The 12,900-nt window shown below is 36.6% G+C and overlaps 1 protein-coding gene across 1 annotated transcript; it reads right to left on the bottom strand.

The window, feature by feature from the left end:
* Positions 1-7,771: 7,771 nt before the first annotated feature.
* Positions 7,772-12,534, bottom strand: COMMD6 (COMM domain containing 6; the record flags this gene model as incomplete). The annotated part of the gene is made up of 6 exons (XM_009709626.1): positions 7,772-7,822; positions 8,884-9,036; positions 10,162-10,330; positions 11,589-11,665; positions 11,849-11,914; positions 12,476-12,534. Coding segments are annotated over 6 exons (575 nt in total), but the record flags the coding sequence as incomplete, so codon positions are not given.
* Positions 12,535-12,900: the final 366 nt, after the last annotated feature.

The raw sequence follows: 12,900 nt of genomic DNA, 5'->3' as shown, positions 1-12,900 counted from the left end.
AATTTTAATTGCAGAAAAAATATGAAGTTATTAGAGGAGCTGTAGACTTGACTTTACAATCCTATAATTTATGCATAACTTCAATGACCTTGGACTAGCATACTTTATTTCAGTAATATGCCCTGTAGCTGGAATTGCTTCGTATCCTATTGCTTTTCTAAGAATGCTGTCACTTAACTCTCTGGGATTTCAAGTTCCACTACCGTACGTGCATTATTTTTAACTAGTCAAATTTTATTTTAAACTCAGATCACCTTTTAGTAATATCTGAGATACAGACATTTTTAGGTTAGAAAACATTTTATTAATTTAAACTACCCAGTCTTATTTGAAGACTCTACTGAATTAACTTTTGGAAATAAAATTGAAGTATTAGAAAGTAAGTTCAGTAGACTGGGCATATTACCAAGGCTTTAAACTTTAGCTGCTAGAGAAACTCTAGTGCCTCCTCTATTAACTATGTAAAAAAAAAAAATCACTAGAAATAATGAAAATTGTATATTATGCAGGATGTATAGAAATTGTTATTATAGTTTAAAATATAATGCCAAAGGTTTGAGTAAGACATATCAGTCTTGTAGAGACATGTCAGTAGCAGGAGACACTCGCTGCAATTTGTACACAAAAAAATGATGAAAAATTAATCTGGTAGGGGGCTGGGTGGTTTGGTTTTTTTTTTCTGTCTCAAATGGCACTAATCTTTTTTGATAATGACAGATTATAATTTGCTCCACCAATACGAACTGCTGCAAAACAGATTTTGGGGAACTGGAATGAAAAAAGTTCATAAGAGAATAATCTCTAGCTAGAAATCTCATAAACATCTCTAGAACTTAAGGCAACCCACCACATTTTATGTCTGTGTTCAGTGTATCATTATTCAATTTAACATAGCACTGATAGAGACAATGCATTGACTTATTATATTTCTCTTCAAAGAAGCATTTGATTGTAGAAAGATTCGTATTTTTGTCGTTTTTTCATCTAACAGTCATCCCATGAAACTTTCTGGCACAGCAGACTTTGAATCCAGTGAACAACAGCAATGCTTTTTGTTTAAAACCAAGTTTTAATCTTGAATCCTCTGTGCTTACGTGTGATCATAGCATCTTTCCAGGTGGGAACATTTGCAATTTGTTGGGTTTTTTGGTTTGTGGGGTGGGGTTTTTTTGTTTGTTTGGGTGTTCTTTTTTTAGGTTTCTCCCCCCAAAAAGAATATCAGATCAGCTTACTAAATTCCCTGTTGCTGAGGTAGTAGAGAGTTTGGTGGCTATTAGCAGCTCAAGCCAGTTATTGCAGGAGATGCAGCAACTTCTGCAACAAGAACTTCCACATTCCCAATTATTTCTGGTTTTATATAAAGGAGACATTTACTTCCACACTATTCCCCGACCACTGCAGTAACATACAAAGAAGAGGAAAAAAAAATGAGGAAGAAGAGAGTACTGCAGCTGCTGGAGTCCACTTCTCTCCCTGACAGTGCCCACTGCCTCTACCTCATTTTGTGATTTGGAGGGGATCCTGGTCTCCTCCAACTCTCCAGCAATGGAAGCTAAGACAGAATTTCTTGCCATTGCCAAAGCTAAATGGAGCATCTTGATATTATTCCACAAATATATTATTACAAAGGAGGAACGACAGGTTAGAAAGGTTAGCAGATCTGTAGTGGAGTGCAGAAATAACATGGAAGAGAGGTACTTCGGAAGGCAAGAGTACTTCAACTTCAAAGGTCAAAAATTATATCTGTTCAAGAGGAAAATGCAAATATCATTAAGACCTCAACAATGTATCACTATTAAAGTGTTACTGCAACTTCACAACTCAGTACTGTATGACTGGTAAGAGAAGGCACGGCTTACCATAAACAACAGGGCACTTGTACTCCCAACACAATACCAAGAATGGTGCCAGTGTAGCTGCCAATAATAAAAAAAACCCAACAGATGGGAACTCCTTAATCCTCTTTCTCATCATCCTTGACTCTCTCCTAGGTAAATCGACGTCTGTTGTCTTGACTGTGTTGACTGCTGAACATCTCTTGTCTTCCCACATGAAGGAGCATCACACCACACACCAGTGATTCATGTGAGGCGCACTTACGTTCCTCTACTTATTTTAAATGTAAACTTTAGCACCCCTCTCAAGCTTCATGTGCGGTTCCAGCATCCAGTACTTGCCAGTTCAGAAGCATCACTGGGAAGGAAGCCTGTCTTGCTTTAATTTGGCCAAGCTCTCAGATGAATAGTTTGTCAAGAACACTTGTAAACCGCCTAAGACACAGCAGTGATGACATTCATGGGGAACAGAAAAGTTCTTTGCAGCTTCGGTAGTACCAAGAACATAGGAACATTATTTTTCAGATTGAGAGGTAATTCACAGGAGAATTAAGCAACTGGGCCACTTCCAGTAGCAGAGAAGTGTGGCATAAAGTGGCAGAAGTATTCCTAAGTGTGGCATAAAGACACTGGAAACTAGGCTGCATTAAAAAATACGGCAAAAGGAATTTAGAGTGGTTAAACTCCATTAAAACCTTGGGTAGAGAAATGCAAATGCTCATTCTATGAACAAGATACAAATGTAGAAAAATCTATGAGAGATATATGAACAGGGAAACAAATGTAAGAGAATAGGCCCCAACAGAAATGTAACATTGTACTACTTAAAAAGCAAGTCATAATGCAGAAGTGTTAGTATAATTAAATTACTCCTTTAAGCTACTGCAAATATACAAAGTATGGTATCTATTCTGTTATTAAAATGCTGAATGTTTATGTCACTGGAAATCTTTACACTCATCTTTTCAATAATTAACAAACAAGTTAAGAGTATTTCCCTCCAATGCAAGAAGTAGGACGGCAGTTATGGTGACATGGATCTGTACAGTTCCAGATATAAACTACACAGGGGAGAAAACCCAAAGTCCTTATCCCATTGTCAGACACTCTCAAAGGATTATCCTCTATCAAGACTGTATGTAGCAGTGCCACCTGGTGACCGATGCTATGACAAATTCCTCTTAAAAGACTATATAGTTCAGAAGTTTATTGTATGAAATGATAAATTTTTCTTCTTTTTTAATATGTATATTAAAGCTTACTGTTCCAAAGCTCCGTATGTGAAGTACAAAACTGACACTGAAATTTCCAATTTATAAATATAACCAGATTTGTAATGTAAACACTAACAGAGTATTTCAAAACTATGGCACCTACACATTTTGAACAGAAACAGTGCCAAAGTTAGGGCAGTTACATCATAATTAGCCACAGGAGGAAAATGCAGTACAGGGAAGAAGAAACCCAGAAACACTAAAATTAGCCTTCACAGAGAAGATCAGCAATCTCAGCTTCCTTACTTTCTCAATGACACAAAGTCATAAATAATTAACAGCCATATCCCAGTAACTCAGTTCAAATGGCAGGTCATTTCTCCGCCTTCCCTCAGAAAAGCCTCAAAAACAAGAGTCAGGAAGTCTTTCAAAGCATCTGGGACTGGGTGTGAGGAGTGCTGAGCATCGTCCCTCTAACATGCATGCTTCCTCTTGTATTCAAGCAACTCAAGCATCAAGAGTGGAACTGGATGAGTACGTATGGACGGTGCTGTACAGCAGAAGCAGAAGTAAAGGAAATATTTTGCCAAAATTGTACAGTGACAAGCAAATCCAGTTGTTTATGAGGTGACGGAGCCTCAGGAAGGGAGAACTGTAGCAGCATACCATGCAAGCTCAACCCAGGTCAAGACACTCATGTCATGTACTGACCTGCACAGATCCAACTTCCTAACCGAGTGAATGCCCAGTAAGCTAGCAGCCCAACCAACAGTCATATAACATTTTACTAAAAATATGTCTGGGAATTGAGCGCTACCATGATCAACGACAGGGTATTGGAGAAGATAGAGGCTGCTGAATTTTAAGTCCTTCCCCCTGTTGCAATGGTTGTTCAGAGATAGGGCATTTTTTGCTGCAGGTAGATTAAATGACTCAGACACTTCTGGGTGTTATTCTAATACCCGCAAGGGCTAAACAGAAGAACCCTGCATGCCTCTGCAAAGGAGTGGAAATTACTCTCTCATTATACCCACAGTTAAGAGTAATAAAACATTCAAATGCAATAGGGAGCAGGGCAAGCAGGAAGAAGAAACAACATTCTTCCTCTCCCCCAATTTATCATCTCTACCTTTGTTTTGAATTGGTCCAAGCTAATGTATCTTCAGGTGTTCAAACAGAGTGCAAAGGCTTGAAAATAGAAAGGTAAAAAATAAAGGGGGATGGGCTCACAGTGAACAACAAGGTTACATACCTTTAAAATGTGGTTAAGCAAGGGCAGTACAATTTTGTGGAGGCAGGAAGAGAGACCTGCTTTTACTTTGGCCATGACTAGGCCAAAGCATGCAGAAGCTAAATACACGAAACACTAGTGCACAGACAGGACTACAGCCATTTGTGCACTCTTTCTCTGTGCCTTTCCCTGTTTTCCTACAGAATAGCTTTCTGCAAGTGGGCTGTTGTTTGAAACTAATGCATAAAAAAAAAAAAGAAGTCATGTGATATAGACAACAGACAGTCATTGCCAGGAGATTCCTTCATTACTCCCTCCTTGACTTTGTTTACTGTGTAAGATCCTTCCCCCCTCTCCTTCCTCCCCCCCTCTTTCCTCTTGCTGTGTTCCAGGCAAATGTTGAAAAGAAAAACTGTTTACTTGTCTCCTAAATACAGTTAAGGAAAGAAAACCACTTGAATGTAATTTCCTGCAAAATTTCATTAATCTCATATGTGCTCTGTCTATTCCTCATTCAATACATTTTGTCTAGCTGTAAATAATGGATACAAATATTCCTTGCAGCCTGCAGTTATCCCTCAGTTCCTTGGTACCCCACAGAGAAAGACTACGTATGTCTGAACTTCATCCTAATTTAGTAAGGAAAGAAGTTTAGTCATAGTCTAGTCCTGAACTTTACCCATTACAGTATTTATGAGACAGACTTTCATGCAGTAGGCTTAAAACAAAATACAGACCATCTTTATCTTTGTTACCTATACGTTTAATGACTGTTTGTGGACTTACAAAAATATTTATGTTATACAATTTCATATCAATCAACAAGTAGAATTAGGAACATACAACTATGTCGGATTCTCTTTGAAAAGATCCGTTTTCTGCACATATAGACAAAACAACAGCTTGTTTGAACATGTTAATACTGCTACACTGCAAACTGTTAGGTTTTTAGTTTGGTTTTTTTTTTAATAAAGTACTTAATTCTTCCATTACTTGGTATAGGAATTCCTACTGATAGCAATCAGGACAAATCTCAGACCTTTGAGTACATAGGCAACATTTAATCACATCTCTTAGATGTTCATAAACACCTCTGAAAATTCTCAGACAGTAAACCAGTATAGCATACATGTCCAGGCATCTTCCAGCTGGAGTTACAACATGCTGGAGTTCAGGGACACTTCAAAAATATTCAATAGTATTTCTAGAATATTTGACTCAACAAAACATTAGATTTTTCAACGGCTGCTAACTTTCTCCCCTTGGTGATGGACCAAGCAAAAATGGTAACTGAAATTTTCCTCATTATCTTCCAGCATCTACTAAATTGTTGTTTCTACAAGTTAAGACATGATTAATTAAATCTTCTTTTCTGTCCAGTTCCAATGAAGGCACAAGTATTTCCAGCTATATGAAGACCTTAAGTGCGTTAGAACAAATGGGAAGTATTTATAAGGCTCCAGCTTTACTGAAAAAGAAAAAAAAGTATTTTTTTTCTGGAACTCTTGCACTGATGTAAACCAATTAATTCACTAGGCCAAAGCATGACAATGTTTTCCAGTTATAGCAGCCTTACACTCCAACTTCTGCAAATTAAAAAAAAAAAAAAAATCAGCTGCTCACATCACTTTTCGATACACAGAGAAGGTTTTTTGCACTATGTTCAGCCCTGAGCCCTTGCAGACAGACAAGGGAAAAGTCAAATGGGAAGTCTGTTAGTGAGACCATTTTGTGACACTCCACTGAGAGGGTCCCAGAAAAGAACAATCTGCTCTCCCCAGCCACAAAAGCAAACACCTCAGACTTCAGCAGCACAAAGGAAGTATCATCCAGATAACAGCCACAGCCCAAAACTTTTACTATCTTTTGTTAAAGTCAACACTGTTTCACTTATTTAGGCTTCTAGGCAACTCCAAGTACTGTTTTTATGCCCCATGCATAATGCCCAAATAGTGTGGCTATATCTCTCTCTACTGAAAGGACTGCAGTACGCAGCATGCACAATGTGCTGCAGTTTATTTTCACGACACAAAAAGGCAGGCATAACCTGTATCGACGACTTTCAGCCAGCTTCTAAAAAAGTTAATAAAAAAACCCTAAGTGCTTGAAAAAGGTAGATGTTCTCACTTGAGGGGGCCTGAAATCACTTGAGGATCTGTCCCAGCAAAACTGTTTCTCAGTCTCGACCATTCTGAAATCACAGCATAAACTTCATTCTGCTTATCAGTATGAATTGTCTCTCTTCAGATTTACTTGCTCTACTACACCACCAGTACATCTTGAAACACAACAGTATTGTTCTCATTACATCCCACTATATTTGCAGTTTATGTTTTGTTTATGGAAAGCACAAGAAAAACCAAAACAAAAAGGAAAAAAAGAATATGCAAGCACACTGGATTTACCACTCCCCCTTTGGAAATGCCCCCATTCTTCAGAATCAGAGTCAAAATTTTGCTGATGAGGACATCCTCCGAGAGTGAACACACACAACACATTCCAGCGGACTCCGGCCATACAATACAACAAGCAAAGAAATCTTGCTGACTTTTAGTGTGGTCCTTTCTCTGATGTGCTTGGCTAACACTCCAGCCTGAATTTTCAAGTTTCCTCTTGACTTTTCTAGTTCAGAGCTTGGAGCAAGGCAACTACATAATACTCTTGTTTAATTAGCAAGTAGACTGCTGATCAAACATTACGCAGAGTGCCACAGATTAGAGTTGGATTAAACGCAAAGGCAAAAATATATTAAAATGCTTTTGAATTAAATTCACCTTTCCATCTTTATTTGAACTCAGCCTCTGGGCTTCATTTCAGAGAATAAATTTTGGGTCTCCAGAAAAGCTTAATGCATTAACTCAGTTTTTAGAAGCCTAGGTGGTGGGAAACAAGTATTTGAAATAAACAAGCTAGTAGGACAAGTACATTCTCCAGTTATTAAAATAAGAGTGGAAGCCAGGTGTGCAAATACCTGCAACTAACAACTTGCCATTGCTATTCTTCAATAACAACTGTGTGCTTGTTATGTGTAACTTCATATACTCCTTATACTTAATATTATTGTTAAGTCCAAGCGCATCTCCATTTTACAGACAAAAATTTTAGCATAGGACTTACACTTATCTCATCTTCCCAGTCAATGTTCTTCAGGTGTCTTTCCACACTCCAGAGTTAAATGCGTAGTTTCTCACATGTAATTTCTTACTCTTGGATATTAGTAAGTCTACAATGATGCTTCCCTGTACACATCCTGATCTTTTGTCTACCAGGATGAACAAAGCTGAACACACTTTCACAAACACTGCAGAGTTGGCTTCAACTTTCAAAAGCGAAGAAATCTTCACAACAATGCAAGGATGATGCTGACAAATACCTGTCAAAAAGACGAGGATACATACCTTGCTGAACAATGGCACTTTATTCTCTGTGCAGAACGGGAAGTTTACTTGATCTAAGTTTGTCCGAAATTTCAGCGTAAATAAAATTTCTCTTCAAACTGTTTCAAGAACAGCTGCCATTTCCTTGAACTGTCTGAAGAAGTTCTAAAAAGCAAGAGTTAAGATAAGTTTAGTTGCATGAAGAAAAGCTCGAACTGTAGTTCAAACTAGCATGTTAGACAAAAGACACAATCCTTTGTTTCTCACATTCCCTCTTTCCTCCAGTTACAAGTTGCAGCTTGAACTGAAAGTTTCTGCTTTTCTTTTTGTGGGCTAGTTGGCATTTGGGCACATTCACTATTAGATCTATACAGGTGATGCCTTATTTGCGTGGGTTTGTCTCTTAATAGAAAATGCTATGAAAGAAAAATACAAAAGTAGCTCTCGCACCACAACAGAAAAATCCACTGAAAAACCTTCTCATGCAAATATTTCCACTCCCATCTGAAATAATCCAGGCTTCTTAAGTATAGCATCCATTTCTTATAGTAGTTGAACAGCAAATTATTAAATAGGTTTCAATCCGAATGAATACAACATACCACAACACCTAAGGATTCAGAATATCCTTCTCAAATTCCTGCCAGTCTAACTCCAGGGATTTATTTATTTGTAAGCTTGTATGAAATTCTAAGTAATGTATTCGCCCTTTAAACAGGAATAACAACAGAAGTGCCACATTTATACAAAATTAAACAAAGTGACATAAATCCATAGACAAAGGCATAGCAATTAAGAGCCGGTGGTGACAAAGCAGACGGACCTCCATACCTAATCATTAGCAAATGTTAGGCTTAACCCAAGTTTTAGATTTTGAGGCTGGGGAACAGTTCCATAGATTTAGAATATTCCATCCTTTTTTAATAATGCAGAGTAACAGCTGACAAGAAAGATCCAAAAGTCTTTATGCCTTCAGTTGTTAGTTTATTTTGAAGAGAACAGATTAATTAGTGCAAAATTAGCATCTTCACATAAGTGATGTAGAACTAAATGCTATGAAATAAGTATTTAGCTTCAGTGTTTTAAATATAATTACGTAATGCTTCATCTTTGAATGACTGTATTAGAAAATAAGCAACAAAAATGTATGCATCAAGGCATACAGTTGCTCCTTCACAACATCACTGTTGTTTAAGAGACTGAATCAAGTAACACTGATTACATACCTTGAACTGTGGGATCGTCATTTCAAAAGTTTTGTCTGTTATTTGTCCTGAAGGGTCTGCCACTTTTAGCATCACTGTAACGTAAGGATACTTCAGAGACCTGCAGGCGTCAGAGCTCATTGCAACTCCCAGTTTCCATTTAATATCTACAAACTACAAAGAAGAAAATCATTGGAAACAGTGTTAAAGAGATCCAGCCTACCATTGCTATTCTGTTGGATGGATGTTTCACAGACAATATAGGACATCTAGAGCTCATATCCAAATGGGAAACAAATATGCAGATTAAGATATTATTGTGACTATAAAGTTATCTGCCCTTCCTTTTAAGAGTGAAAAAATAAGCAATTTAATAAGTTACTTCACTTAATCTGTTTTCCTTACTCAAATACTGTCAATAGTCAAGTACAGTCTATTTAAAGCTCTAGTAAGAGGAGCTTGAACCACAGAGTTCACCTGGCTTATATATCATGTGTGCTTTTGTCATGTTTTTTTAAGAAGTTTCTAAATCAAGTGGAAACATAAGAAAAACCCCAGACAGTAAACAAAAATTTTGTAATAGCAATAGTGGAAAAAAATTTAATAACTATTTTAGATAAAGTACATCATAAATACATTTCAGACAGGTAGGTTATCATTTTTAGCCTTTTATGATAGGCAGAACTGTTGAATAAAGAAGTGAGGACAGCCTTTAGAAGCTTACTATCAAGCCTCAGACACAGGTTTGTTTTAGTTTTTTTACTTTTTTCCCTAATTCTGTACTCTTTTAAACTGTTGTTAGAAAAAAGATCTTAAAATGCAAATACAACCTGTTATTTTTTCAAAAATGAAAAAAAAGGAATGCTGGAATTTGACAGAAAGGATCTTTAAAAAAGTTTAAACTTAAGGGAGACAAAGAATAAAACAACCAAGTGCTGGCATTATCAACTCTGAAGAACAATTCAAATTACATTTAAAACAGATTTACATAAACAGCTAATACAATTGTCTGCCACACTGACTGCCACTCACCTCCCTTAATTGTACTATGAAGTGTTAATTTTTAAAAAGGTATGAAATGTGACTTTATCATCCAAACAATACTATTAGAAAACTGTTCAGCATTTAGACAACTTTTATGCTTCTTTATCTGGGTAGACATCTGACAACATATATATATAGGAAAGCTTTCTGCAGTTAAGATACTACCACGTGCTTGACAATACAACATACACAATGAAGAACTGCCATTTCTGAAAAGTTATTAGTTAGCTCAACCACACTTTGTAATTTAGTTACCTGCCCCACCGTGGTCATATTTCTTGCATCTTCTGACACATTAATGGATTTGCCCTGCTCATTCCATATATGACGAATGACTTGAACCGCATGTTTTGGCAGAGCACTGACTGCATTGCCCAAGGCGGTGATGAGTTCTTCCGTAGAGAGACTGTTTCTGGCTGCTGTGCTATAGGTATATCCAAAGAACACCGCATCAATTTCATTCTCCACGAATTCAATAAAAAAATCTCTCACTTCATTCCAAATAGGCTACTTTTTATTTCTGCTTTATATGTCTACATACTTTATAATAAGTAGGCTGCTTGTGATTTTTTTGCCCAGAAGACTTTACTAATCCTTTGTATCCACACGCAAAAAACACTAACTTAACTTTTAATGTGTCTTAATATGCAGACCAAACTTTGCTAGGCTTGCACAACACGCAACATTAAATAAAAAATAATCACAGCCTCCAAGTGCTGTTGCAACTGAAAAAACATATAATTCAGTGGAAGATGTGGATAGAGCAGTTAAACAATAATATTACTTCAGAAACAAGGCACATTTAGGAGGGGTAATTTAAGTATGACCAAGAGGCAAGGAAAGACCTCTAGGTAATGATATAATTGGTACTACCACCAGTAAAATGATGCAATAAAGCTGAAAAGGCAGCAAGTCTAGAGAAAAATTGCCACTATTTCCTCTACAGAAACAGGTAAAAAAAAATCCCACCCTAGCTTTCTTCATACATATCCATTCCTCTTAAAGAGACATTAATAAAAGAGAAAAAGAGTTGGTCCTCCAAGTAGCATGGTCTAATATAATTTAAGGTTTATATTTTGTAGAGGAAAAAGTAGCATGTTAAATTTCTACCAGTGTATTTTCTTCAGTCATATTAATGTTACATAAAATGTTTAGATACTAGATATTAAAAGAACAAGCAAGATCTTGTTCTGAAAATAGAAAAACTTACCGAGCAAAACAACAGCTGAAAATACTATCTAAAAACTTTACCTTTGTCACAGCAGAGTTCAGCATTATGTGCCTTCAAACAGGCACAAGTGCTGGTTTCTAATCTCTAACAAAAGTTTTTAGAACATGCTCCTTCCAGGCAAAGGCCTAGCTGACTTTGCTTTAGAACTGAGCTTAACTTCCTCTTTTATTTTGCCAGTAGTTCTAAAGCTTGCAGACAGGATCTTGGAACAACTTCCTCTCTAGTTTTTTTATTACAAAAAAATGAGGCTATGTATTAAATAACTACACATTTTTTAAGAACATAAACTAAGCCCAGAAGTTTTTTTTTTACGTACCAAGTTACAAACTTTTGCCCTTTTTCCAAATCAGTTTATTTTATACCCACATTTGATGTCACTTTTAAATACCACTATTAAGTTGGGGTGGAAGCAAAAAAAGACACGAGGCAAAATAAACTATTTTGTGCTTACCTAAATAGAAAGGAAACAATGTTAGCTATTTTTGCAAGGTCACCAACATTAATCTCAATCCCAGATGTTTGAATTCTCTAGAAACAGAATGTTCAAACAATTACAAATAATAATAAATTATGCATTAATAAAAACCTCTTTGTATATATATATATATACACACACAAAAAAAACCCCAACAAACCATGACTTGGGGAATCAAACCTTAACAGCATATAGATCTAATATACTTGCTTATAAGTGCTAGTATCCAAACTTACCTGACACAGTTCAGCTGTATTTACACCTGGGATCTTATGGTTCAGATGTTGAATTATTTGTTCACACTGTAAAGAAAGTAAGTTTCAAAACATTCTTAATGTGTATTTTAATACACAAGACAAAGCTAGTTTGAATACTTGGGGATTACAAAACAAAAAAGAAAACTGGTTAATGCAAAAAATGGACAACAGGAAGATACTTTAAACGCAGAGTGAAGAATACAGTCATTGAAATTATTTTAAAATTACATCAAATTCAAGAAAAGCAAATAAATGCAGTCAAGACTTTTAGTTACTACCTCAGTAGCTATTCCTACTTAACATACCATTTTCATACTAATTGAACAGTCATCCTCTTCGAGTGCACACCACAGTAAACAAGCTGAATGTTTGCTAGACAAGCTAGCTTGATACCAAAGCAAAAACACATTTTAAAAAATATTCTGTTATAAATTTATCACAGACTAAATTTATCTGGTCCATTTTAGGAGTCACATAAATCTAAGCTACCACATACATAAGATTCTCTTTGCAACAGACAAAAACCAGAAGAGCTTAAACAAAAGGGCTTCCTAGAATCAAAGAGTGCCAGAAGCCCTTCCACATTCCATTTATTGCCCTACTTACCAGTTCTGCAAAAAAGTCTTGAGGTATTAAATTAATTTTATCTGCTGCACCACCAACATCTGAAAAACACAAGCAGTAGTGATCAGAAGCAAATCCTTAAAGTGTTATAGTAATAAATCTAATGTCTGTCTAAAGAATTCCTAGGTCATCATGCATGCATTTACTTTAAAAGCAAAGCTTTCTTGAGTTTGTCCTGAATTGCATTAACATAACCTGCTCAGCGTCCCAAGTAAAGTCTAATAGGAGTGACTCCATGAGGCCTGGGAACCTCAGACCAGGTCCATGCAATTACACAGTTTGACAGCCCTGAATAATTCCCCGACCCTGTGCAGCAGTATCCGCACCAAGCCCTTCAGCTGACCACGGAAGCTGCCATGGCCGGGGCTGCCCTCTGGCACTCAGCACCACAGGACCGCTGCTCTCCT

The sequence above is a fragment of the Cariama cristata genome, unplaced genomic scaffold, assembly GCF_000690535.1.
Source record: "Cariama cristata isolate BGI_N322 unplaced genomic scaffold, ASM69053v1 scaffold35761, whole genome shotgun sequence".
NCBI classification, from domain to species: Eukaryota; Metazoa; Chordata; class Aves; order Cariamiformes; family Cariamidae; genus Cariama; species Cariama cristata.
Note: the sequence above shows the minus strand (reverse complement) of the source record. Positions and strands in the feature narration are given on the sequence as shown.